The sequence below is a fragment of the Vitis vinifera genome, chromosome 4 (genome assembly GCF_030704535.1).
Source record: "Vitis vinifera cultivar Pinot Noir 40024 chromosome 4, ASM3070453v1".
Classification (NCBI taxonomy): Eukaryota; Viridiplantae; Streptophyta; class Magnoliopsida; order Vitales; family Vitaceae; genus Vitis; species Vitis vinifera.
In genome coordinates, this window is record NC_081808.1 from 2,996,070 (window position 1) to 3,022,896 (window position 26,827).

General features: G+C 36.3%; 3 protein-coding genes and 1 long non-coding RNA gene across 7 annotated transcripts; all 4 read right to left on the reverse strand.

Moving 5' to 3' along the window:
- Positions 1 to 817: 817 nt before the first annotated feature.
- LOC100242442 (proline-rich receptor-like protein kinase PERK10) lies at positions 818 to 2,341 on the reverse strand. The gene is made up of 4 exons (XM_002281435.3): positions 1,690 to 2,341; positions 1,479 to 1,550; positions 1,025 to 1,234; positions 818 to 909 (listed from the first exon to the last, which is right to left on the reverse strand). The coding sequence occupies exons 1-4, from the start codon at positions 2,339 to 2,341 to the stop codon at positions 818 to 820; spliced, it is 1,026 nt and encodes a 341-aa protein (XP_002281471.1).
- A 1,759-nt stretch (positions 2,342 to 4,100) lies between these two features.
- On the reverse strand, positions 4,101 to 5,564 carry LOC104878997 (uncharacterized). 2 transcript variants are annotated; one of them, XR_002029873.2, is made up of 2 exons: positions 5,261 to 5,564; positions 4,101 to 5,141 (listed from the first exon to the last, which is right to left on the reverse strand). It is a non-coding gene; the product is annotated as an uncharacterized LOC104878997 (long non-coding RNA). The 2 variants fall into 2 exon arrangements; XR_002029872.2 differs by having other exon boundaries at positions 4,101 to 5,144.
- Positions 5,565 to 11,858: 6,294 nt separating this feature from the next.
- Positions 11,859 to 14,559, reverse strand: LOC104878999 (protein PLANT CADMIUM RESISTANCE 8). The gene is made up of 3 exons (XM_010650209.3): positions 12,896 to 14,559; positions 12,686 to 12,757; positions 11,859 to 12,308 (listed from the first exon to the last, which is right to left on the reverse strand). Exons 1-3 carry the CDS (start codon positions 13,116 to 13,118, stop codon positions 12,136 to 12,138), a joined length of 468 nt encoding a protein of 155 aa, XP_010648511.1. The 5' UTR covers positions 13,119 to 14,559; the 3' UTR covers positions 11,859 to 12,135.
- Positions 14,560 to 14,674: 115 nt separating this feature from the next.
- Positions 14,675 to 22,582, reverse strand: LOC104878998 (protein EMBRYONIC FLOWER 1). 3 transcript variants are annotated; one of them, XR_785560.3, is made up of 7 exons: positions 22,150 to 22,582; positions 20,945 to 21,123; positions 20,044 to 20,474; positions 19,853 to 19,963; positions 18,301 to 19,760; positions 15,322 to 17,164; positions 14,954 to 15,233 (listed from the first exon to the last, which is right to left on the reverse strand). XR_785560.3 is itself a non-coding variant. In XM_010650207.3 (6 exons), exons 2-6 carry the CDS (start codon positions 21,103 to 21,105, stop codon positions 15,386 to 15,388), a joined length of 3,942 nt encoding a protein of 1,313 aa, XP_010648509.1. In that variant the 5' UTR covers positions 21,106 to 21,123; positions 22,150 to 22,582; the 3' UTR covers positions 14,675 to 15,385. The 3 variants fall into 3 exon arrangements, 1 of the variants encoding a protein (XP_010648509.1); XR_785559.3 differs by having other exon boundaries at positions 14,954 to 15,236; XM_010650207.3 differs by having other exon boundaries at positions 14,675 to 17,164.
- Positions 22,583 to 26,827: the final 4,245 nt, after the last annotated feature.

Genomic DNA, 26,827 nt, shown 5'->3' on the forward strand with positions numbered 1-26,827 from the left:
ATTTCAAACTTATTTTATAATAACTTTTCGTTAAATATATAATTTTTTATTTTATTTATAGTAAAATCAAATATTTGTTGAGTACTTTTGAGGAATCAAAGTATTACTGCTACAAATTTTGCTGATTTCAACCACCATGTGAAGAAACTGAGACCCAAAACCCCACATTGTACATATACAGCGGCCTTCTGATTCGTTTCCTCAAGGCTAACGTGAGAGGCGACATATTATCAGAATACCAATACTGCAGCCTGGACAAAAGGGGATTTATGCAAAACCGTGTTGTTTACAACGAAAAGCTCGACTGATTGTATGTAGTCTGCAAACTGAAATGCAGTCATTTGGACAGTCGATCACAGCACCGACCAAATATCCATGCATTCTCCACTGTAAGGCTGTTTGAATTACTTTAAAAAATAGAGATAATTTATATATATTTTTTTAAAATAATTAAATAAAATCAGCTTTGTATGATAACACCCAAGTCCAGCAGAACCCTAGCTCAAACCCATTTTCGGAATCCAATTATGTTCAATCCAAAATAGCTCAAACATGGTCAAAGTCATGCCATCTTGCCAATCAAATTACACCCAGAACGGTATGAATAAGTATTTAAAATTTGAAAAAATGAATAATAAATAAATAAATCAGAGTCCAAGAATCTAGTTATCACAAATCTTAAAACAAAATTATTTTTGACAGCCGTTAAAATTAATCCTCACAATCCAAAACTCGAATAATACTATTGATGTAGAAAGTCCAAGCTCAATCACATTATTTTATAACACTAACGCTATGATATTTTATACTTTTGTTCTCATCTCATCATCATTTGACTTGTTGGAGGAATGGCATTATTCGACTGTTGCTGCATCTGCTCTTGAATTTTGGCAACCACCCCATTGTATCCTGCATGAAGTTTAAGACATTAATGTTCATATAGAGTTGTAGAAATAATATTTTTGCATGACCCAGTAACTTAAAGCTTATCTAAATGATTAATCTGATGAATATATATATATACCTAGAAATGGATCATAGCCTTGATTTTTAAGCTCTCTGAACTCCTGGCACAAGGCACACAACGGGAACAAGACATGTGCAAGGCGGTCAGTTACTGGCGTCTCGGCAAGTTCATAAGCATTTCTTACTCTTCGTCTATACCGAACTCCAACATTCCAATGGCATATTACCAAGAACAAGAAGAAATAAAGCATTGCCCCAGTCAAACAACCTACAATTGGGAATTCAGCGCCAATTACTCAAAAGGCAGAACCGCAAGGACTAAATTAAACGATTGTAGCTGTGCATGATTCCTCATGAGAAGACACGGGAAAAGAAAAAGAAAGCTCGGAATCTTGTTACTGTTTGGAATGGTGAGACTTTTTCAAGCTTTCTTCTCTTTTTTTCTGTGACTACTCAATGAGAATCATGCACTAAGCCCGTTACTGAAATTCAAAGGAGAAAAGGCGACTTACTCGTACTGCCATTGTCCACTATCTCAGCGATTTGGCCGAAGGTCACGCATGGTGCTACGGTTGTTATTATTGCTGCATGCCCGAAAGAAAACACGAAGCATATAATAGGGAAGAAAAATTAATTTCCTATGTCTATCAGACAGACTCAGAAGTAGACTCCTTTAATGTATTTATTCATGGAGTGTTGCATGAAAATGGAACATAAATATACCATTGATAGGGTGCTTGTAGCAGTCAAAGAGGCCACTGCTCCAGGGGTTGCCAACAGACTGAATAAGAACCAGATGTGCCTTTCCAGACTCCTGCCTTGCTGGTGTCACCGGCACGAGAGCACTAGCTCCACCACCTCCAGCGCCCTCCATGTTATTAGCCTCCGGCATGGGGACGCCATACAGCACAAGCTGGTTGTTAGGACGAGGCGGCTCAACCGCTTGCATTCTAGGCTGGGGCGGGAACGCCACTGCTGGGATTGAGTCTATCCCATTCTCCGACTTTGGCTGCTGCCTCCTCACGCTTGCAGTTTCTGGTGCCACCTGCACTGGCTGGTTGCTTGAGGGTGGCGCGTGGCTGTCACTGGGCTGCGGTGGGAAGGCCACAGCAGTGGTTTTGTCTATGTGTTCGCCTTCGGATGGAGGTTTCACGTGAGGCACGTGATGATCATTCGTGTGAGGGTCGGCAGTGGGGGGTTGTGGGGGTTCTTGCTCCATGTGTTGTGGTTGTTGATGATCATCATGAGCCGGGGAGGAGGTGGTTGTGTGGGAATGAGGTACAGGTGGTAAAGATGGGGCTGCATTTGGGTCGTCCGATGACGGGGGTTGCTGATGATCAAGATTTGCTTGCGGGGTTGTCTCTATTTTCCCCATTTTCTCACAATCAGCCTCTATAGAAGATCAGGGAAGGATGAGAGTCTTGAGACTTAATCAACACTTTCTCCCTTTAGTGCTCCCCTCTAGCTCTTTAGTTTATAAACAAAACACCACCAATCAGATCGCCGGTTCCATATTGTTCTTCCCAGACTATACAAGAAATCCAACCCAACTCAGTCTGGAAACACCTCGTTTTAATCCTCCATAAATCGATCCAGTAATGCAGCTGTCGCTTTCTTGTTACGTTTGAAAACAATGGTGGACTTAATTATCTTATCTTAGCGTGTAATCTTATTCAGGAAAGCGAAACATTTTGATGTCATCGTTTTTTCCGATTTGTCATTTGTGTGATATCATCCATACAAATCTATTTAAACCTTTGTTTGAGGATTGTAAATGGCAGTATGTGTTTGTCCCCAGAAGGCTAGTTTATATCCTGGAGTGGCTTCTGAGTTGTAACAAATAGATGGCATCATGTCCATTCACACTATATGTGCTTGAAACAAGAGAACTGGAAAATTCACAGAAGTTCAGAACCAAACTATCAAAAACCCAAATGATCAGATTCATACAATTTCCAGTGGTCTCACTCACAGGGGTTTGATCTTCAGATATCCGTATCTGACCTTGATGAACATTATAAGCATATGAGTCTAATTCTAGTTCAAATGCCATGGCACACATGATAGACTAGATTTCTATGATCAGATGTTCATATGCCCCATAACCCATTTGAAAATACTAGCGAATGATCCAATTCTTGCTTATTTTCCTAGTGATGTTTCTACTCTAACGTGATTCGGCTAATTGCCTACGTATACGGGAACGGGGAAATATGATTTTCACTATGTATCAAATTAGGGTTACATAAAAGGGTATTTATATTTCGACTAATGCAGATGTTACCTTCTTGTTTTATTTAAAAAAAATGGAGGACTTAATTATCTTAGTGTGTAATATTATTCAGGAAAGCAAAACATTTTGAGGTTATCAAATCGGTTTTTCTTATTGTCATTTGTGTGATATTTACTAGACAAATCTATTTAAGCTTTTGTTTAAGGATTGTAAATGGCAGTTTACGTTTGTCTCCAGAAGGCTAGTTTATTCCCTGGAGTGGCTTCTGAGTTGTAAAAATTAGATGACATCATATAATTTATGTCCATTCACACTACATGTGCTTGAAACAAGAGAACCGGAAAATGCCCAGAAGTTCGGAACCAAAGTATTAAGAACCCTCCTGATCAGATCAATCTCCGGTGGTCTCACTCACAGGAGTTGCGTCTTCAGACATCTGTACCTGAACTTCCTGAACATACCATGCACATGAGTCTAATTCTAGTTCAAATGCCATGGCACACATGATAGACTAGATTTCTATAATCAGATGTTCATATGCCCCATAACCCATTTGAAAATACTAGCTAACTATTCGATTCTTGCTTATTTTCCTAGCGATGTATCTACTCTTTCATTTGGGTATTTCTGCATTGAATCCAGGCTCAAATTTTTTCAGCTGAGAAAGTAACACTCAACTCAGCAGGTCCCTTGCAGTAACTATTTTCTTCATCCTCAAAAAACAAAATTAGAAGGATCTGGGTTTCTTATGGGACATCCAAATTAGGTTGGTACAAACTCATAGAGAGATTTTTTTTCACTTTCTGGCAGGTGTTGATTGGTTCCAGAGAAAAAAACCCTGGAAAGGGAATGAATTATGAAACAAGAAGAGAAGTAAGCATCAAATATGCACTCCAACAGCAAATCCTTCATCCCAACAAGTGCCAAATATTCAGGATTCAGGCTTCTGCAGCATCAGTCATCGCATAAAATCACCCATAAACATCAAAATAGGGGATACTGTTGCTCAAACTTTCAATAATGTCATCCTCCAATGATTCTACATACTGAAGCACCCAAATTTCATTAAACATTGTCTCATTCTCACCAAGTTATTTGGTAAAACACTAAATAAATTACAAGCTTTGGGGTCCTCTCTATTACATCGATTGGAGTCCAAAAATACCTACTGTCCTGTTCTCTGTTTCCATTCCCATTTCTTGGTCAGGCACGGAGCATAAGACTAAAACCCAAGAAAACTGAAGAACCATGTGAGGCCCTAGAAAACCAAAGGGCAATATTGGGGCTTTTATGAAACCTTGTCAAATATAACACCACCATACAGACCCAAAATCAAAACTGCATATATGTAAAGTTTATTTTTGCAAGATTATGGTATATGTAGGTATATACAGGCCTTCACCTCGCACCTAACAAGGCTCTCATAGTTCATCCTGGACACGGAAAAGGCCCAATAAGATACAGAGCCAAGAGAATCATCACTCCTGAGCTGAGTAAAGATCAGTTACCATGCATAATCTGGCACGCATTTCTATCTGATATCCTCCACTAAGCATACAAGGTTTTCTCTTTCTGCAGGAACCAGCAAGAAAAACTTCCATCTGCTGAAAATGAAACAAATGAAGACTCAACTGGAAATTCAAGAAACAGTTTTGTCTAATGCACTTGAAAAGGATGTGCCCTATAACCATTATTTCAATGAGAGATGAATTTGGAAGTGAACTGCTACTAGTATTGAAATCTGGGAGAAGCTCATGCAATTCGGCGTCGAGCCCGTTCTTTTACAGAAGTGAGCTTTAAATCCCTCTTTTTCTTGTGCCCATCCATATTGATTAAGCCAGTTCTATTCTCAGAAGAAATTGATTTTCCAAATTTCAGATCTTGTGGCACGCTAAAAGCAGCTGGATTTTTGTTAATACTGCAGATTTCGGTCTCATACCTGCTGCTGATAGGCCAAAAAGTTCCACAATTACAATGGGTCTCCAATGCAATGCATTCAAAATAATTTTAAATCGTAGACGTTGCAAGGGAAACATCATTGAGTTGGAAGCACCAAGGAACCTTTTCTGCATATCATGGGTAGGGATAGATTCAAGATTTATGCCATAATCACCACTTGTGGATGAGGATTTTCTTGATGTGCAGCCTCAATTCTGTATAGGTGGAGGAAGACCTTTTGATTTCTCTTTTCTTCGAGATCTTGGGAGAACTTGATCTATCAAACCAGCAGGCTTAAAATTCCCATCCTTTTGACTTGAAGAAGCAAAAAGGCACCAACGGACGCAACAGCAAGAGAACACGCACAGGGTCTTTCTGCAAGGTGATTTTTACCATAATGATCACATGATGGTTTTCTTGAGGAATTTCTGGCCTTACATGTGTGGGAAGAGTGTAAATGTGAAGTTGTGTTTTAAGTGTTTTAACTTGTCCACATGGAAAGATAATAACCCCTTTAGTGGGTATATTATCTAACCCACTTTCCTTAGCATAATGGGCTGGGTGGAGAGGTATAGGAGAGTCTCCCTCACCCATGGGGCCCAAGTCCATTTGAGTGGGCTTCAATTACAAGTAAAGTCTTGTCTCCATACACCAATTTTTTCAGAGAGTTCTTCAGTTCATCACGGTTCTTGTTGCATTCATACATCTATCTAAATGAATATTCCTGAGCCCGGATTGTACACGTCTCACCTGGAGAATGCACCTAAGGCGAGATTCACTGGTTGTCACGTTGAGTTCATCTTCTAGGAGGGTGGATCTATTTCAAAAACAGTATTTGTCACGCCTTAGCCTATCATCGATAAATTTTCAGTTCCTCATTCTGCTCTTTGTTTGTGTATTTTAGGCTAATCCTCTATTTTTTTATACCCTTAGAACAACAATATGCACCAAGAGTCCCATTGGGATTGTGTTAATGGTTCCGATTACAAGTAGAGTTCCGTTTGAACTGTGTTAGTGACTTATAAAAACATGTCACCCAAAACTCTCCATACACCAATTTTTTCAAAGAGTTCTTTTGTTCATCACTTTCCCTGCTGTCTCCATATACCAATTTTTTCATAGAGTTCTTCTATTTATCATTGTTCTTATTGCATTCATACATCTATTTAGAGGAATATTTCTAAACTCAAGTTGTACACGTCTCACTTGCAGAGTGTACCTAATGCGAGATTCATTGGCTGTTAAATCCACTAAGTTCATCTTCGAGGAAGGTAGATCTATTTCAAGTACATTGTAAGTTTCAAGTTCTTCATTTTGTTCTTTGCTGGCTAATCCTCTATTTTTTGATACCCTTAGAACAACAATATGCACCAATCTCTAGGCCTGAGAACTCCCTAGAGTCATAATCACGAGGAAAAGCAGATTTCTTAAGGAATTTTGAATCTTCTTCCATACTGAAATGGTTGCTTGACTTCGTCCCTGAATCCATGAGGCTAAGTAAATGCATAGCTGGTTTGTTTTCTTTGGAATACAGATCTAAAGATCCCATGAGCTTTGGATGAAGCTTGATCCCATTATCATTGCAAGCAAACGGATATTCCACATGTGCTCTGTTTAAAGTTTCAGAACCAATGTTCAAAAGCATTTAAATTTAAGAACTTCAGATCTTTTACTCCATTCGTTTTTCTTTTGTGAAGCATGTTTGACGAATGTGAAATCATATTCATGTTATTTGGATGAGTTGCACATTCTTGAGGAATGCTGAATCCAAAAGCCATGTGATTTGGTGTCATGGTGAACCAACCATGAGCAGCTTCTTCTCTCTGTTGAGGAGCATTGTAGCATGCATTGTATGCTTCGAAGGGATGCAAACTAGTATGAGAGGACCTCTGCCCCACCATATCTCTACCCCACTTGCAATTTGACGCACCATTATGTCGGCTGGGACCAGGACAAGAAAATTGCACACCACTAGATGGCTTCTCTTGACACACTGGAAACGCTATAACCCCAGTATAGCCATGAGTTCCTTCTGGTTGAGCCATATTGAAATGGTTCCTATTGCTAAAATGAGAAAAATAACTACCTGACTTCTCTCTGCTGGATCCTACATTTTCAGCTGTTGTGAACAAACTATTTCTTCCATAGCTGGACTGAGGTTTTTGCCTGTGGCTGTTTTCCTCATGCAACAATCTGAATGCCTCATTAGCATATACTTTAGTGAAATCCAGCATTCCAGCATTCCTTGTGTCATTGGTTGTCTCTGAAAGATGATAATCATTTCTAGTTTCAGAAAGACACCTCTCGTACTGATTTCTTGCCATGAGTTCAACAATTTCCATAGGTATGTCATCTGATGTTCCTTGTTCAAATACTTCATCAACTCTGTGGTCACTGTGCTTTCTATTAGCTTCTGAAAGTTCTTGAAATTCAATGGCTTTCTCCGTGTTGCATTTCCCAGAGAAATCCTGTGAAAACGATAATCAATACTACCCCAAACAGTACACTTCCAAAGTAATGAAACATCTAAATTCTAAGCATAAAAAGGGATGACTAAAAAGTTAAATTAAGCACATACAATCAAACATTATGCAGAACCTGCATGATATATTTAAACATGCGCATATGCATCCATGTACCATGAGATTAGTGTCGTGCAAAAGGAGATATAAAACCCAACAACGGTAAGAAAACTATCATAATTTGCTTCAACGTTGAATGATTCAATCAGCACTGCAACATATTTAGGCCATACCAACATGCTTACACATAGGACAAATAAAACTCTTTCCTTAATACAGAAAACATGATAGTCATAGCAGAGTTCTCAACTATGCGGGATGGACTTGATTTCCTCACTCACAAGGGTAAGGTGACTACACATTTAAGCTATTGACACCATCATGAAAAATGACATTAGAGTAAGAAAGATATTCATATTCTCTTTGGAAGGTGACATTCATATTTTGCATTTTCCTTCACCAAAAAATTGAATCCATCTTTCCATCTATTTCCATCCCACCCCCAGATGAACGGACTACAAGAATTTCTACCTTCACAACCAGTTCAGGATTGGCTTCAATTACAAAGAAAGGTGGTAAGAGCATTTATTGAAGTCAGAAATTGATCTCTACACAAATATTCCCTGTCTCAGTCAGGTGGTGTTTGTTTTTTTACTTAATTCTAAATAGAACCTTAATACTTAATAGTATTAAATATTAGGTTGTTTGTTTTTGTAATATTTTATTTCTATTAAGTATTAAAAAGTAAAAAAAACTATTGTGTTATTTTTTCTATTTAGAAAAAGTCACATATTTTGGCTTTTTCTATTTAGTAAAAAGTTTATAATAAGTCATGAAAAAGTAAAAAAACAAACAACCTAAATTCTAAAACTAAATGGTTTTAAGCAAAAAGCCAAAAAAACAAACACCAGTTCAATCTATACGTGGCAAAACTATTAGAATTCAAACAAGAGGTTTCCTTTGTTATTCTCATGTTCAGACAAAATATTCTGTAGGACAAACCATGTCATGAAAAAAAATTGCATCTAGATTACCAGTAATGGATCATGTTGGGAGTAACGGAGGAGAGAGAGACAAAGCACCCCACACATTTATAATATAAATGTTCTAAGGAAAATATCTTATTCTAGCAAATAATAGTATGAAAAGAAAGGCTCGTACCACTTTCTGCTTCAGAGAAGAATCCCAATCTTCAACCCTGGGGGAGCAGTTTTGTTTTTCACTCAGGAAAGGGATTCCATGAGCAGTTCTCTTACCATTGATATCGGAATTCACCCCTACCCCAAATAATCTATCTGGTACGGGAATAAAAGGGATACTGCAAACTCCAATATGCTGTTTTCTTTCCACATCTTTCCTCATAACTACATCTTGAACCGGTGCAACATATTTTGCATCATCTTTTCTCTGTGCAGCCAAGCTTTTGCCAATCTTTTCCGGCGGAATGATCTTGTACTGATTGAAATGGAACAGTTTGAGGAGTAGACCGCAAACATTCTACTTCCTTCCTTGTGATTTGATCTTTGCTGATGACTCCACTTTTCCAAGGCATTAAAGAAGCCTCCCTATCTTCAACTAGAGGCATCTTATTTTTCTTCTTAGACAAAATAGATTTTCCCTCAGTTTGTTGTGCAGGCAAATTTTTAAGAAAAGCCTCAGTCCTTTTACCCGTAAATGCATCATGTGGTGATTTGGACAAAACAGCATCAGTAGGATTGCCTGTGTCTGCATCCCCAATTTTGTCCTGAATTTTTCTGCCAATCGCTACTTGTGGAGGCAGTAATGAAGAGCATCCATCATCTACTGAGGTCTTCTTATTCTTCTTCTTACTGGGACCAGATATTCTATCAGTTTTGGGTCTGGTCCAACGAGTCTTTACACCAGTTTGTGAACCTATTCCAGCAGGTCCATCTTCTTCTGATTCAGCATTGTCAATTGCAGTGTTGATGTCAGTTATTGATGTCAGTTATTTCCACATCTCCTTTGAATGTCCTAAATTTTTTATTCACATCATTTTGACAGCATCTTCCTCTTCCTATTCTGTCCCCTAAAACTTCTAGCATTTCCACGGACAGCTACTTCACCTTGGGGAATGGAAAGTGAATATATGCTGGTAGATGCATCAATCATTGCATTGGAGGTAGAATTATTTCCATTTGCACCCAACAAGTCTGTCAGCAAACGCACCTTTTGAGATTTTCTTCGACGCCAACCACTTGAATTATCATGTTGTCGATTAAAGCTATTTTTAATCAAAATGTCATCGCTCTCAGATGATGCTTGATCTGAGTCATCTAATTCCAGTGGTGGATGATCCTTTTTATGGACACTGACAGAGTTGAGAGCTTCATCAACCACATCAACTGCAGTGACTGCTTTGGACGAACCCCAAGCTGTCTTGTTCTGATCATCCATTGAAGTGTGCTTTCCCATTTGATTGTTTCAGCAGAGCTGTTGATCATGGATTAGAGTTTTCCAACAGTAACCCCAATATCAGCAACTTCATAAACTCCATTGCAGTTCAATTCAAGAGCCACTGTTTCAGAAAATAAAGTGTAATTACTATGACTGAACACAGCTAAGTTGCAAAGTTGCTTGGAGGCTTTGTGATTCACAGTAAAATTACCTGTGTCACCTGCCATTTTTTCCACCATCAGGCATGGATTCACTTTCGCTGCACCACAAGGTGGTTCAGGAATGACCTGATCTGCATCATCTTCTGAGCGATTCTCATCACCCGGAAGAATAAAATGAATGAGTCAAACACGCTGATATGCTCAATAAGATGTTTAAGTAACAAATTCAATTGAAGTATACATATGATGATGCTACATGCAACCTCAGCTTGCTTTTCTTGCTTATCACTACACAACGAAGCACGATTTCTTCCCTCAGAAATGTCCACATTCAAAGCTCTTGGATAATCTAAGAGCAACACAGTCTCAGAACCATGGGATGTCATGTGCAAACAAGTTCCATTGGATTTATATACAGTGTTATTACAGCTAGGAACCGTTGCAATTTCCTTCTCAGCATCCTTGGTGCCAATCTCCTGAAGACAGTTTTGGCAATGCCACCGTCTAAATTTGGGCAAGTCTAGAGGAGGAAGGATGCAGGTTTGCTCCTCCAACTTATTTTGGCTTTCATCCAAGGCAAAAGGCCAACAAATCTTCTCGTCTCTTTTCCGAACTTCAGCTACATATCCACTGCATTCACATTCAAATGGACTTATTAAGAAGTAAGCTACTTCCAGCTTACGATGGTATGTTTCAGTGGACAAAAGAATAAAATTTAAACTAATTTTGCGTTTAAAGAATAAATAAATAAATAAACAAATGGTATAGCTCAGTTGCATGTATAAAGTACCAGATCTTCGTAAGTTTATATCAACAATAATAGAGAAAAAAAAAAAGAATTAAAAATAATAAATTATTTTAATATTCTAGTTCCAACTTATATTACTTATTTTATTCTTCTTATGAAAAATTAAATAATTTGAAAATATATAATTACTTTTTACTAATTTTAATTATATTTATTTTTTTATTGTAAAATCTAACATTAAAAAAGAAATATTATTATTATTATTATTTAGTATTTTAGGGTAACCAAACATAATATTACTGCTACAGATTTTGCTGATTTCAACCACCATGTGAAGAAACTGAGACCCAAAACCCCACATTAACACTTGTGAGGTGGACCTGTACGTATACAATGGCCTTCTGATTCGTTTCCTCGAGGCTAACGGTGAGAGGCGACAATGTTCAGAATGCCAATACTGCAACCAGGACTAAAGGGGTACTTATGCAAAACTCTGTGTTGTTTACAAGGAAAAGCTCGACTGATTTTATGTAGTCTGCGAGCTGAAATGCAGTCAATTTGGACAGCTGATCACAGAACCCACCAAATATCCATGCATTCTCCACTGTAAGGCTGTTTGAATTACTTTAAAAAATAGAGATAATTTTGAGACTTTTTTTTATAAAAAATAATCAAATAAAATCTGCTTTGTACGATAACACCCAAGTCCAGTGGAACCCTAGCTCAGACCCATTTTCGGAATCCAATTATGTTCAGTCCAAAATAGCTCAAACATGGTCAAAGTCATGCCATCTTGCCAACCACATTACGCCCAGAACGGTCTGATAAGCATTAAAGATTTGAAAAAAAAAAAAAAAAAGGGAAAAAAAGAAAAGAAAAAAATCAGAGTCCAAGAATCTATAGCTATCACAAATCTTGAACATAAAGCTCAATCACATTATTTTATAACACTGAATTCATGACTATAACGCCATGAAATATTATAATTATGTTCTCATCTCATCATGATCATTTGGCTTGTTGGAGGAATGGCACCATTCATCGAACTGTTGCCGCATCTCCTCTTGAATTTTGGCAACGACCCCATTGTATCCTGTAGGAAGTATATATATATATACCTAGAAATGGATCAATGGATCATAGCCTTGATTTTTAAGCTCTCTGAACTCCTGACACAAGGCACACAAGGCGCACAAGGCGGTCAGTCAATGGCATCTCGGCAAGTTGATAAGCATCTCTTACTCTTCGTCTATACCGAACTCCAATATTCCAATGATTTATTGCAAAGAACAAGTAGAAATAAAGCGTTGCCCCAGTGACATAACCTGCAATTTGGAATTCAGTGCCAATTACTCAAGTGGACAATAGAGAGGCAGAACTGCAAGGACTAAAAGATTGTAGCTAGCTGTGTATGATTTGTAATCTAAAAATAATAGGACACTTAGAATATTATTTGCTCGGGTCTTTAAAACACATCTATATAAGAAGAGTTCATGCTTAGTATCAAAAACTTTTTCTACTTTTCGGAACACCACGTGATTGCTCGTGAAAAGACACCAGCAAAGAGTGGAAAACTAGAATCTTGTCACTGTTTGGAATGGTGAGACTTTTTCAAGCTTTCTTCTCTTTTTTTCTGACTACTCAATGAGAATCATGCACTAAGACCATTACTGAAATTCAATGGGAGAAAAAGGAGACTTACTCGTACTGCCATTGTCCACTATCTCAGCGATTTGGCCGAAGGTCACGTATGGTGCTACGGTTGTTATCATTGCTGCATGCCCGAAAGAAAAAACGAAACATATAATAGGGATGAAAAAAATAATTTCCTATGTCTATCAGAGATTCAGAAGTAAACTCCTTTAATGTATTTAGTCATGGAGTGTTGCATGAAAATGGAACATATATAAACCATTGATAGGGTGCTGGTAGCAGTCAAAGAGGCCACTGCTCCAGGGGTTGCCAACAGCCTGAATAAGAATCAGATGTATCTGTCCAGACTCCTGCCTTGTCACGGGCACGAGAGCATTAGCACCGCCACCTCCAGCGCTACCCTCCATCTTGTTAGCCTCTGGCAGCGGGGCGGCATACATCACAAGCTGGTCGTTTGGACGCGGCGGCTCAACCACTTGCATTCTAGGCTGGGGCGGGAACGCTACTGCTGGGATTGAGTCTATCCCATTCTCCAACTGTGGCTGCTGCTTCCTCACGTTTGCAGTTTCTGGTGCCAACTGCACTGGCTGGTTGCTTGAGGGTGGCGCGTGGCTGTCACTGGTCTGCGGTGGGAAGGTCACAGCAGGGGTTTTGTCTGTGTTCACCGTCAGGTGGAGGTGTCACGTGAGGCACGTGATGATCATTCGTGTGAGGCTCGGCCGTGGGGTGTTGTGGGGGTTCCTGCTCCATGTGTTGTGGTTGTTGATGATCATCATGAGCCGGGGAGGAGGTGGTAGTGTGGAAATGAGGTGCAGGTGGTAAAGATGGGGCTGCATCTGTGTCGTCCGATGATAGGGGTTGCTGATGATCAAGATTTGCTTCTGGGGTTGTTTCTAGTTTCCCCATTTTCTCAAAATCAACCTCCATAGAAGATATCACCAATCAGATCGCCATTTTCATATTGTTCTTCCCAAACCATACAAGAAATCCAACCGCACTCGGTGTGGAAACACCTCGTTTTAATCCTTCATAAATTGATCCGACTAATGCAGATGTCACCTTCAAAAAAATGGAGGACTTAATTATCTTGGTGTGTAATCTTATTCAGGAAAGCGAAACATTTTGAGGTTATCAAATCGGTTTTTCTGATTGTCATTTGTGTGATATTTACTAGACAAATCTATTTAAGCTTTTGTTTAAGGATTGTAAATGGCAGTTTGCGTTTGTCCCCAGAAGGCTAGTTTATTCCCTGGAGTGGCTTGTGTTGTAAAAATTAGATGACATCATATAACGTATGTCCATTCACACTACATGTGCTTGAAACAGGAGATCCGGAAAATGCCCAGAGGTTCGGAACCAAAGTATTAAGAACCCAACTGATCAGTCAGATCAATCTCCAGTGGTCTCACTCACAGGAGTTGCATCTTCAGACATCTGTACCTGAACTTCATGAACATACCAAGCACATGAGTCTAATTCTAGTTCCAATGCCATGGCACACATGATAGACTAGATTTCTATAATCAGATGTTCATATGCCCCATAACCCATTTGAAAATACTAGCTAATTATTCGATTCTTGCCTATTTTCCTAGCGATGTATCTACCCTTTCATTTGGGTATTTCTGCATTGAATCCAGGCTCAAATTTTTTCAGCTGAGAAAGTAACACTCAACTCAGCAGGTCCCTTGCAGTAGCTATTCTCTTCATCCTCAAAAAACAAAATCAAAAGGAACTGGGTTTCTTATGGGACATCCAAATTAGGTTGGTACAAACTCATAGATTATTTTCACTTTCCGGCAGGAGTTGATTGGTTCCAGAGAAAAAACCCTGGAAAGGGAATGAATTATGAAACAAGAAGAGAAGTAAGCATCAAATATGCACTCCAACAGCAAATCCTTCATCCCAACAAGTGCCAAATATTCAGGATTCAGGCTTCTGCAGCATCACAGTCATCGCATAAAATCACCCATAAACATCAAAATAGGGGATATTCTTGCTCAAACTTTCAATGATGTCATCCTCCAATGATTCTACATACTGAAGCACCCAAATTTCATTAAACATTGTCTCATTCTCACCAAGTTATTTGGTAAAACACTAAATAAATTACAAGCTTTGAAGTCCTCTCCATTACATCGATTGGAGTCCAAAAATACCTACTGTCCTGTTCTCTGTTTCCATTCCCATTTCTTGGTCAGGCACGGAGCATAAGACTAAAACCCAAGAAAACTGAAGAACCATGTGAGGCCCTAGAAAACCAAAGGGCAATATTGGGGCTTTTATGAAACCTTGTCAAATATAACACCACCATACAGACCCAAAATCAAAACTGCATATATGTAAAGTTTATTTTTGCAAGATTATGGTATATGTAGGTATATACAGGCCTTTACCTCGCACCTAACAAGGCTCTCATAGTTCATCCCTGGACATCGAAAAGGCCCAAAAAGATCCAGAGCCAAGAGAATCATCACTCCTGAGCTGATTAAAGATCAGTTTCCATGCATAATCTGGCACGCATTTGCTATCTGATATCCTCCACTAAGCATACAAGGTTTTCTCTTTCTGCAGGAACCAGCAAGAAAAACTTCCACCTGCTGAAAATGAAACAATGAAGACTCAACTGAAAATTCAAGAAACAGTTTTTTGTCTAATGCACTTGAAAAGGATGTGCCCAATAACCATTATTTCAATGAGAAATGTATTTGGAAGTGAACTGCTACTAGTAATGAAATCTGGGAGAAGCTCATGCAATTCGGCGTCGAGCACGTTCTTTTACAGAAGTGAGCTTTACAACCCTCTTTTTCTTGTGCCCATCCACATTGATTAAGCCATTTCTATTCTCAGAAGAAATTGATTTTCCAAATTTCAGATCTTCAGCACCAATCATATAGATATTTCCTGCTACTGGCACACTAAAATCAGCTGGATTTTTGTTAATGCTGCAGATTTCCGTCTCAGACCTGCTGTTGATAGGCCAAAAAGTTCCACCATTACAGTGGGTCTCCAATGCAATGCATTCAATTGAATTTTCAATCGTGTGAGGTTGCAAAGGAAACCTCATTGAGTTGGAAGCACCAGGGAACCTTTTCTGCGTATCATGGATAGGGATAGATTCATGATTTGTGCCAGAATAATCACCACATGTGGATGAAGATTTTCTTGATGTGCAGCCTCTGTTCTGAATAGGTGGAGGAAGTACTTTTGATTTCTCTTTTCCTCGAGATCTTGGGAGAACTTGATCTATTAAACCAGCAGGCTTAAAATTCCCATCCTTTTGACTTGAAGAAGCAAAGGCACCAACTGACGTAACAGCAAGAGAACACGCACAGGATCTTTCTGCAAGGTGATTTTTACCACAATGATCAGATGATGGTTGTCTTGAGGAATTTCTGGCCTTATATGCACCAATCTCCAGGCCTGAGAACTCCCTAGAGTCATAATCACGAGGAAAAGCAGATTTCTTAAGGAATTTTGAATCTCCATCCATACTGAAGGGGGTCCTTGATTGCATCCCTGAATCCATGAGGCTAAGTAAATGCATAGCTGGTATGTTTTCATTGGAATACAGATCTAAAGACCCCACGAGCTTTGGATGAAGCTTGATCCCATTATCTTTGCAAGCAAACGGATATTCCACATGTGCTCTGTTCAAAGTTTCAGAACCAATGCTCCTGTTCTGCTTTTCAAGGTCAAAAGCATTTGAATTTAAGAACTTCAGATCTTGTTCGCCAGTCATTTTTCTTTTGTGAAGCATGTTTGACGAATGTGAAATCATATCCATGTTATTTGAATGAGTTGCACATTCTTGAGGAATGCTGAATCCAAAAGCCATGTGATTTGGTGTCATGGCTGACCAAACATGAGCAGCTTCTTCACTCTGTTGAGGAGCGTTGTAGCATGCATTGTATGCTTCAAAGGCATGCAAACTAGTATGAGAAGACCTCTGCCCCACCATATCTCTACTCCACTTGCAATTTGAAGCACCATTATGTCGGCTGGGACCAGGACAAGAAAATTGAACACCACTAGATGGCTTCTCTTGACACACTGGAAATGCTATAACCCCAGTAGAGCCATGAGTTCCTTCTGGTTGAGCCATATTGAAATGGTTCCTACTGCTAAAATGAGAAAAATAACTACCTGACTTCTCTCTGCTGGATCCTACATTTTCAGCTGTTGTGAACATACTATTTCTTCCATAGCTGGACTGAGGTTTTTGCCTGTGGCTGTTTTCCTCCTGCAACAATCTGAATGCCCCATTAGCATATACTTTAGTGAAATCCAGCATTCCAGCATTCCTTGTGTCATTGGTTGTCTCTGAAAGATGATAATCATTTCTAGTTTCAGAAAGACACCTCTCGTACTGATTTCTTGCCATGAGTTCAACAATTTCCATAGGTATGTCATCTGAAGTTCCTTGTTCAAATACTTCATTAACTCTGTGGTCACTGTGCTTTCTATTAGCTTCTGAAAGTTCTTGAACTTCTATAGCTTTCTCCTTGTTGCATTTCCCAGAGAAATCCTGTGAAAAAAATAATCAATACTGCCCCAAACAATACACTTCCAAAGTAATGAAGCATTTAAATTCTAAACATAAAAAGGGATGGATAAAAAGTTTAAGCACATACAATCAAACATTATGCAAAACCTGCATGATATATTGAAACATGCGCATATGCATCCATGTACCATGAGATCAGTGTCATGCAAAAGGAAATATAAAATCCAACAACAATAAGAAAACTATTATAATTTGCTTCAACGTTGAATGATTTAATCAGCACTGCAACATATTTAGGCCATACCAACATGCTTACACATAGGACAAACAAAACACTTGACTTCATACAGAAAACATGATCGCAATGTTCAAAATGTCCAAATGAAAATTGTAGTGACTAATTCCAGTGTTGTTTCATTTCTGATGAAACATAAAATATCTAAACTTAATAAAAGTCAAGATGAGGATCAAATTTAACTAAAAGAGACAGATAATTCCTCTTGTAATTAAATTAACATGATAGTCATAGTAGAGTTATCAACTATGTGGGATGGACTTCATTTCCTCTCTCACAAGGGTAAGGTGACTACACATTTAAGCTATTAACACCATCATGACAAATGGCATTAGAGTGAGAAAGACATATTGGATATCCATATTCTCTTGGGAAGGTGACATTCATATTTTGCATTTTCTTTGACCAAAAAATTGAATTCACCCTTCCATCTATTTCCATCCCAACCCCAGATGAACGGACTAAAAGAATTTCTACCTTCACAACCAGTGCAGGATTGGCTTCAATTACAAGGAAAGGTGGTAAAATATTCAGATCAGCACAAAGGCCAGATTTATATAATGCATTTACTGAAGTGAGAAATTGATCTCTACACAAATATTCCCTGCCTCAATCAAGATATAAGTGACAAAACTATTAAAATTCAAACAAGAGGTTTCCTTTGTTATTCTCATGTTCAGACAAAATATTCTGTAGGACAAACCATGTCATGAAAAAAAATGCATCTGGATTACCAATAATGGATCTTGTTGGGAGTAACGGAGGAGAGAGAGGCAAAGCACCCCACACATTTATAATATAAATGTTCTCTAAGGAAAATATCTTACTCTAGCAATAATAGTATGAAAAGAAAGGCTCATACCACTTTCTGCTTCAAAGAAGAACTCCAATCTTCAACACTGGGGGAGCAATTTTGTTTTTCACTCAGGAAAGGGATTCCATGAGTAGTTCTCTTACCATTGATATCACGATTCACCCCTACCCCAAATAATCCATCTGGTACAGGTTTAAAAGGAATACTTGAACCTCCAATATGCTGCTTTCTTTCCACATCTTTCCTCATAACTACATCTTCTCTGTGAAGGTTCTCTTGTTGCGATAAAAAGAGAGCTAACCCATCTTCAACCGGTGCAACATATTTTGCATCATCTTTTCTCTGTGCAGCCAAGCTATTGAGAAAAAGTTGCAGATCTTTTCCAGCGGAATGATCTTGTACTGATTGAAATGGAACAGTTTGAGTCGTGCACTGCAAATATTCTACTTCCTTCCTAGTGATTTGATCTTTGCTGATGACTCCACTTTTCCAAGGCATTAAAGAAGCCTCTCCCTCTTCAACTAGAGGCATCTTATTTTTCTTCTTAGACAAATTAGATTTTCCCTCAGTTTGCTGTGCAGGCAAATTTTTAAGAAAAGCCTCAATTCTTTTACCCGCAAATGCATCATGTGGTGATTTGGATAAAACAGCATCAGTAGCCTTGCCTACATCTGCATCCCCATTTTTGTCCTGAATTTCTCTGCCAGTCGCTACTTGTGGAGGCAATAATGAAGAGCATCCATCATCTACTGAGGTCTTCTTATTCTTCTTCTTATTGGGACCAGATATTCTATCAATTTTGGGTCTGGTCCAATGAGTCTTTACACCAGTTTGTGAACCAATTCCAGCAGGTCCATCTTCTTCTGATTCAGCATTGTCAATTGCAATGTTGATATCAGTTATTTCCACATCTCCTTTGAATGTCCTAAACTTTTTATTCGCATCATTTTGATAGCTTATCTCAGGGGGTCTCCAGTCTTCATCTTGAAACATCTTCCTCTTCCTATTCTGTCCCCTAAAACCCCTTCTAGCATTTCCTTGGACAGCTACTTCACCTTGGGGAACGGAAAGTGAATCTGTGCTGGTGGATGCATCAATCACTGCATTGGAGGTAGAATTATTTTCTTTTGCACCCAACAAGTCTGTCAGCAAACGCACCTTTCGAGATTTTCTACGACGCCAACCACTTGAATTATCATGTTGCCGATTGAAGCTGTTTTTAATCAAAATTTCATCACTCTCAGATGATGCTTGATCAGAGTCATCTAATTCCAGTAGCGGACAATCATTTTTAAGGACACTGACAGAGTTAAGAGCTTCATCAACCACACCAACTGCAGGAACTACCTTGGACGAACCCCAAGCTGTGTTGTTCTGATCATCCATTGAAGTATGCTTTCCCATTTGACAAGTTTCATCAGAGCTGTTGACCATGTATTTCATTTTTCCAACAGAAAGCCCAATATCAGCAACTTCATAAACTCCATTGCAGTTCAATTCAAGAGCCACTGTTTCAGAAAATAGAAGTGTAATTACTATGACTTGAACACAGCTAAGTCGCAAAGTTGCTTGGAGGCTTTGTGATTCACAGTAAAATTACCTGTGTCACCTGCTTGTTTTTCCATCAGCAGGCATGGATTCACTTTTGCTGCACCACAAGGTGGTTCAGGAATAACCTGATCTGCATCTTCTTCTGAGCGATTCTCATCACCTGGAGGAATAAAATAAACGGGTCAAACACACTGGTATGTTCAATAAGATGTTTAAATAACAAATTCAATTGAAGCATACCTATGATGATGCTACATGCAACCTCAGCTTGCTTGTCTTGCTTATCACTACATAATGAAACATGATGCTCATTGTCATTCACATTTCCAGAAGTGCTAGCATCAACTTTTCTTCCCTCAGAAATGTCCACATTCAAAGCTCTTGGATAATCTAAAAGCAACACCGTCTCAGCACCACGGGATGTCATGTGCAAACAAGTTCCATTGGATTTATATACAGTGTTATTACAGCTAGGAACCGTTGCAATTTCCTTCTCAGAAGCCTTGGTGCCAATCTCCTGAAGACAATTTTGGCAATGCCACCATCTAAATTTGGGCACATCTAGAGGAGGAAGGATGCAAGTTTGCTCCTCCAACTTATTATGGCTTTCATCCAAGGCAAATGGCCAACAAATCTTCTTGTCTCTTTTCCGAACTTCAGCCACATATCCACTGCATTCACATTCAAATGAACTTAATAAGAAGTAAGCTACTTCCAGCTTAAGATGGTATATTTCAGTGGACAAAAGAGTAAAATTTAATCCAATTTTGTGTTTAAGAAAAAAAATGGTATAGCTCAGTTGCATATAAAAAGTAGCAGATCTTTGTATGTTTAGAAGGTAGTAGACAGTATAATCAACAAGGATTTTGAAATGTGTAAAACCATGAATAAAAACTGACAGCAACATATTACACAGAAACTAGGAACTAGAAAATATTTAGTTCTAAAACATTCTAGGAGTAACAAATCAGAAGGCATGGTACCCATTTTATTCATAATATTCTACTGGTGGTGGATCTTACTGCTCATGCATGCATGCATGCAGCAACAAGATCATGTCAGTGTTTGACCAAGTAATGATAGTTGGGAAAAAATTATACAAATGCTACAAGAATGCCTTATACTTAGGTTAAAGGCATACCGTATTGAGAAATGTTGACACTTTTCTGCCTCATTCTTCTCATCAGCACTGATCAGATCAATAGATATGGAGTCAATCTTAACAAGTGGTCTGTTAGGCTTGGATGTAAGAATGGAATCTCCTCTCTGATGACTCGCCTCAGCCAAAACACACTCCTCCATGGTAAAAGAATCAGCTAACTACACAGCATGCAGACACAAAGCTTCTTATGTGCATAAATTAATACAAAAAAGAGTGATAGAATGACTGAAATGGTCAGATGAAGATTCAGATGTGATGAATTCACTATGCCCACAACATAAACACACACCCAATATTTCCGAAATACATCACAAGATTGTGGTTGAAGACCCAAACAGACAAGTGAGGTTTTATTCACACACTATGAAATCATCAGTGAAAAATACATCAGTCGTTCTAAAAATTATAATGAAGTAGTTCACAAACCAAATGAACGCAGATTTATTGATTCGGCACATAAAATAACAACCCACAAACCAAATGAAGGCAGATTGATTGATTTGGCACATAAAATAACAACCCACAAAGTTAGACGAATGCAGAAGTTTATAATGAAAAAAAATTGGAAACCCTAGATTTGCATAGAAACAAAGATAAAGATGCTCGCAGTCACTGTTTCCATGACTTTACATACAGTAAAATCAACCATATAGGTAAACCCACTAAGACAACCAGAAAGTAAATCATAAAATAACGCCTGATGATTCAAAACAGGCATTAGGGTTTTGCATTTTATGAAAATAATACAGCTTGGCACTAGGGAAAGAAAAAAAAACTTGTGTCAATGTCCCAGATTTATCATATAATCCACAGACCCACATCAAACTCACCTCCAAAAACTCCAAACTATAAAGTACAATCAAGCATATCAATCCATAAAGAGAAAAAATTAGGGTTTATTTGCTAACAAGATCACAACTTTCCAAAGAATTAACACTCCTTACCAAAAGAATTAAAACGAAACATAAAATACCACAAAAGGCTTTAGAATCTCACATAAAATGAAAACCGAACAAGAAAAAACAAACCAACGAACAAAATTGACGTACGAATCACAACAAAATGACCTAAATATCGAGAAAAAGTGAGCTGCAGCCCAGCTAAAACCCACACAGATCAACACAAAATCAACCGTCAAAACACAAACAAATCAAAAACCAACCAATTAAACATCAAAGCCACACCTTTTTCTCACTCGAATACCACCCGCAACGATCTTCCCTCAACCCGAGTCCGATCCTCCACGGCCCACCCAACAAATGGTATCGTCAGAGAGAGCATCCGAAGCTGAGAGCCATGAGATGAAGCGTGGCCAGAGATTCCAAGGTGGGTCACCAGAATTCGAGTGCGAAACTGAGAGAAACCCTGATCGAGTCTAGAGAGAGAAAGAGCAGAGAGAGAGAAAGAGAGAGTAGTGTGTTTTATCTTTTGTCCTTGAAAGGAGGTTTTGTTGTATTAAAATCATCCAAGGGCATGACCATGCGCCCTTATGCCATGACTCATCTCTCTGTCATGCCTCTCTCTCTCTCTACATATAAATATCTATATTTTCCTTTACTTTTAGAGTAAGAAAGTGGGACACCCTTAGAGAGAGAAACTAGGTCACCCTATCACAGGCCTCCAACTGGATTTTTGGTGCTCTGCTTCTTTATCACTACCACATTGTAGTTGCCCTAGCAAAACCCTAGTGAATAAAGCCCTCCCCGCGCGTGCCCTCCACCCTCCATTTGGTTGATATTTTACTGTCCCTGTCATGTCAAACTCAGGTTTAAGATGCCTCCCCACATATCTCTCCTGTGATTGGTACGTGTCTCTCACTCCATCTACATGAAAGTGGCGGTTCTTCTTCCAAACCCTAGCACCCATCTCAACAAAAATAAATAAATAAATATATATCCAACCTGATTCATGGGCTAATTATTTTCAAAATAAAAAAAAAAAAAAAGAATATATGATTCCCTTGTGATATGATTTTTAACTTCTAAATAATTCAAATTATGTCAACTTATTCATTTTTTTTTTTTGGAAAAAATCTAATTATGGCAATTTATTTATTATTTTTATGAGAAACCCAAATTAAAAGACTCACCCCTTTATGGAGAAACTCTGGTGTTTGCTACACTCACAGTCAAATTTCTTGCTTCCACTTCCCATATTAACCATTCATCTTATTTTATTTTTATAAGTAACATTTTCAGTTATATTTATAAAGTTTATGCATTTTCAAAATGATTTGTTGTTGCTTATTGTAATAATGTCATTTTGTATGAATGTTTCGTCATACATGTCATGCTTTATTAATGTTTTTTAGTGTCATATCTTATGAAAATCATAGAGGTATTTTTTAACACTATTTTTTTTTTAAAAAAAATTAAACTTATTTTATTAAGAGTGTTGTTAGTAGTGATTTTGGAAAATGTTTTTAGTTTTTCTAATATTTTAAAAATAAAAAAATTTCAAATATTAAAAAATTTAGAAATACTTCTTAAAATTATTATAGGATAAATTTTTATTTTATTTCTTGTGATTTAAAAAAAAAATCTATAAAAAGGGAAATATTTCCTTATAAAAATTTTTTTAGTCATATAATAAATTCTTTTACGTTTGATATATTTTCATATCAATATTATTATTATTTTTAAATGTAACTTAGACTTTAATTTTAACTTTTATTTAAAAAAAAAAAAACCTAAGGGTCTATTTGGTGGCTATTTTTGAAAAATAGTTTTTGAAAAATGTTTTTTGATTTTTATAAAACAAAAATCAGTTTGAAAATCTAAAACATTTTTAACCTTTTTTTAATATTTTAAAATATGTTTTAAAAATAATTTTTATATATCTAGTGTTTTATTTTTTATCATTTTATATATTTGTATAATTATTTTTTAAAATAACTTTTAAAAAACAATTAAAATATGTTTTTTGAAAACACCAAGTTTTTATTTTTAATAATAAAAAATATAAAATAATTTTTTTATTATCAAACCAGTTTTTTTTTTTTTAAGGACAAAAAACAGTTTTCAATCTGAACCTCATTTTTTATTATAAAATGAAAAATAAAATAAAAGACATATATGTCAACAGGAGGATCTAAGCATTGAAAGTTTCAGTGGACAAGAGAAAAGGAATAAATAAATAAATAAAAATAAAAATAAATTTTGTGGTTGAAAGTGAGAGATCTCAGCCCTTTTATGAAGAAAATATATGCATATACAAATATAGAGAGGGCCCTTTTCAATACATTGATAGGAGTAATACACAAATGTTGAGAAAGTGAAGTGCTTTCCTTGATACATGGGCAATCACATTTACATCTCATGGGCTGCAACAATTTATCTATACTTTCATGATTCCTTTATGTTTTTGTTTTCATTCCTTTATTTCTACTAAGATACCCTGTTTAAGGAGTAATTTTTAAAAACGGTTTTCAAATGAGTCTGATATCAAATATGATAAAAACTTGGTTTGATTCGATTCATTAAATATTAAATAATTTTCTAATTATGTTGTAACATGAAAAATAATTAATAATTAAATTATGTATTACATTAGACATTATGAGATTGGTTTTAAGATGTAAGTATATGTTTTTGGGGTTTAGGGTTTTGTAAATATGATTTAAGGCTTAAAAGTTTTAGAATTAATGTATTTAGATGGTAGTTGGTGAAACAAGTGGGTCATGTCCACAACTCAACCAAGATATTCCATCCATATCGTAATCTCATTCAATACCTTCTATTTTCATTGATGGTAAATATTTGAATTTTATTTATAAGGAAATTGTATATGCTAAAATTTGGGTAAAACAAAAAAGAAAAAAAAAATAAATGCTCATTTTGTTATACTTTTCTTTCTTGTTTTTAAAAATAAAAATAAAAATTATTTTCATATAAATTTGTTGACTATTTCAAACTTCAACAAATTTTAAAAATAATTTTTAAGAGCATAAAATAAGAATATATTATTATTATTGGGAAAAAAAAATGTGTTTTCATATACTCATATGAAAAAAAAAAAATCATAAAATAGAAGCCTAAAATTATAAAATACAAATTTTAAATCGTTATTTAAAAATAATCAACATTTTATGCATTTTTTGACAAATGTATTATTTTTCATTATTCAAGTAGTACTTTTTCGTCGTGTAAGTATTATTGATCATTTTAGGTACTATATTTGATAGGTGAGATAATAAAATTTGAATTACTTTTGAAGGTTTATTATTTTATAATTACTTTTATATGAGTGTGTAGAAATATATTTTTTTATTTTTTATTTTTAAAAATAAATAATATATAATTTTAATTCAAAGTTATGCCATAAAACCATAAAACCAAAAATTGATATATATATATATATATATATATATAGAGCAAAACAATGCATTAAAATTATAGAAAAAATTAAAATAAATGCCATGGTGGGTATTTGAAAGATCAAGTCAAATGACTTGTTGTAAATTGAAAATCTAAAATTTATTTTTTATTTTCAAGCAAACCCGTGAATGTTTATCTTCTTTGCGGTCAATGATGCCATGTACAGGGTACAGTGCAGTGGCAGCAAAACCGTCCGATTATGATCAGACGGCTTCTTCTAGTTCTGCCAGCAGTACTCTTGTTTAAGATACACCAGATCTCCTCCTCCACAGGACAATAAAAAGAAAAAGAAAAATAAAAGGAAATCATAGGTCAGATAGATGGATGGATGATGGTTGGTGAATGAATTGATGCATGGATGGATGGATGGATGGATGGAGGAAGGGAGGGGTCCGGGGTGCTAAGGGCTAGGGCATTAATGAGAGAGCCCACAGAGGCTCCTTTCGATCTTTTGCCTTTTTCCTTTTGTGACCAAGCTTACATCTTATGTTATATTTCACTGTGACTGAATTCGTGCGTGAGAACAGGAGAGTCCTTCACATGCACTCTAATAATGCTGCGATATTTTTGCTTCCTCTTCACCACCACCCATCATCATTCTTTAAATTTTCCATCTTTTTTTTTTTTTTCTCTCTCCATTTACTTTAGAAAAAAAATTTAATTTAACTTTATAAAATAATATCCATACTTAAAATGAAAATCAAGTATAATTTTAAATCAAAAGGTTAAAGAATAACTTGAATTAAAATAATTTAATTCATTAAATACAAAATATTAATATCGAACACTTGTTAATTATTTTCTTTAATATAAAGTTATTTAGTAGAAAAAACTTAATCCAATAATCATTTCGAATAATTTTAAATTTTAAAAAAATTTTACTTTTGCTTGCATTTTTTTAAGAGATGTGTTTGTCACATGAGATAGAATTGCATAAAATATTATTTTGTACTTAAAAAAAATGGAATAAGTATGAGATTAAAAAATAATCAATTATGTTTGATTTCAAAAAATATTAAGGAAATAAAAACAATACTAAAAAATAATAATTTTATAACATTTAATTTCACTATAAAAAATATAAAAAAATCAAGTATAATTAAAATTATTTAATCATTTTGTAATGAACAAATATAAGTGAAATGAATTTAAATAAATATATGAAAATGATTTATTGATTTTAAATATTTTTTTTATTTTTTTTCTTTGTAATTTTTTGAGAACCAAACATATATATACCCACTTATAGCTAACTAGATTTTCAAATTCGACCTCTAAGATGTTATTTGATAATACGTAAAATGAATTGTCTTTTAAAAATACATTTACTAAAAATAAGTATAATTTTAATATTTTTTAAATTATTTTTAAAAATATTTATCACCTTGCATGCCCTTTGAATAGGAACCCTTATTGAGTCGATCCAAATACCTCCAAAATGATATCTAACTTCCCAATATTTTCCTTAAAAAGGCATCGTATTCTC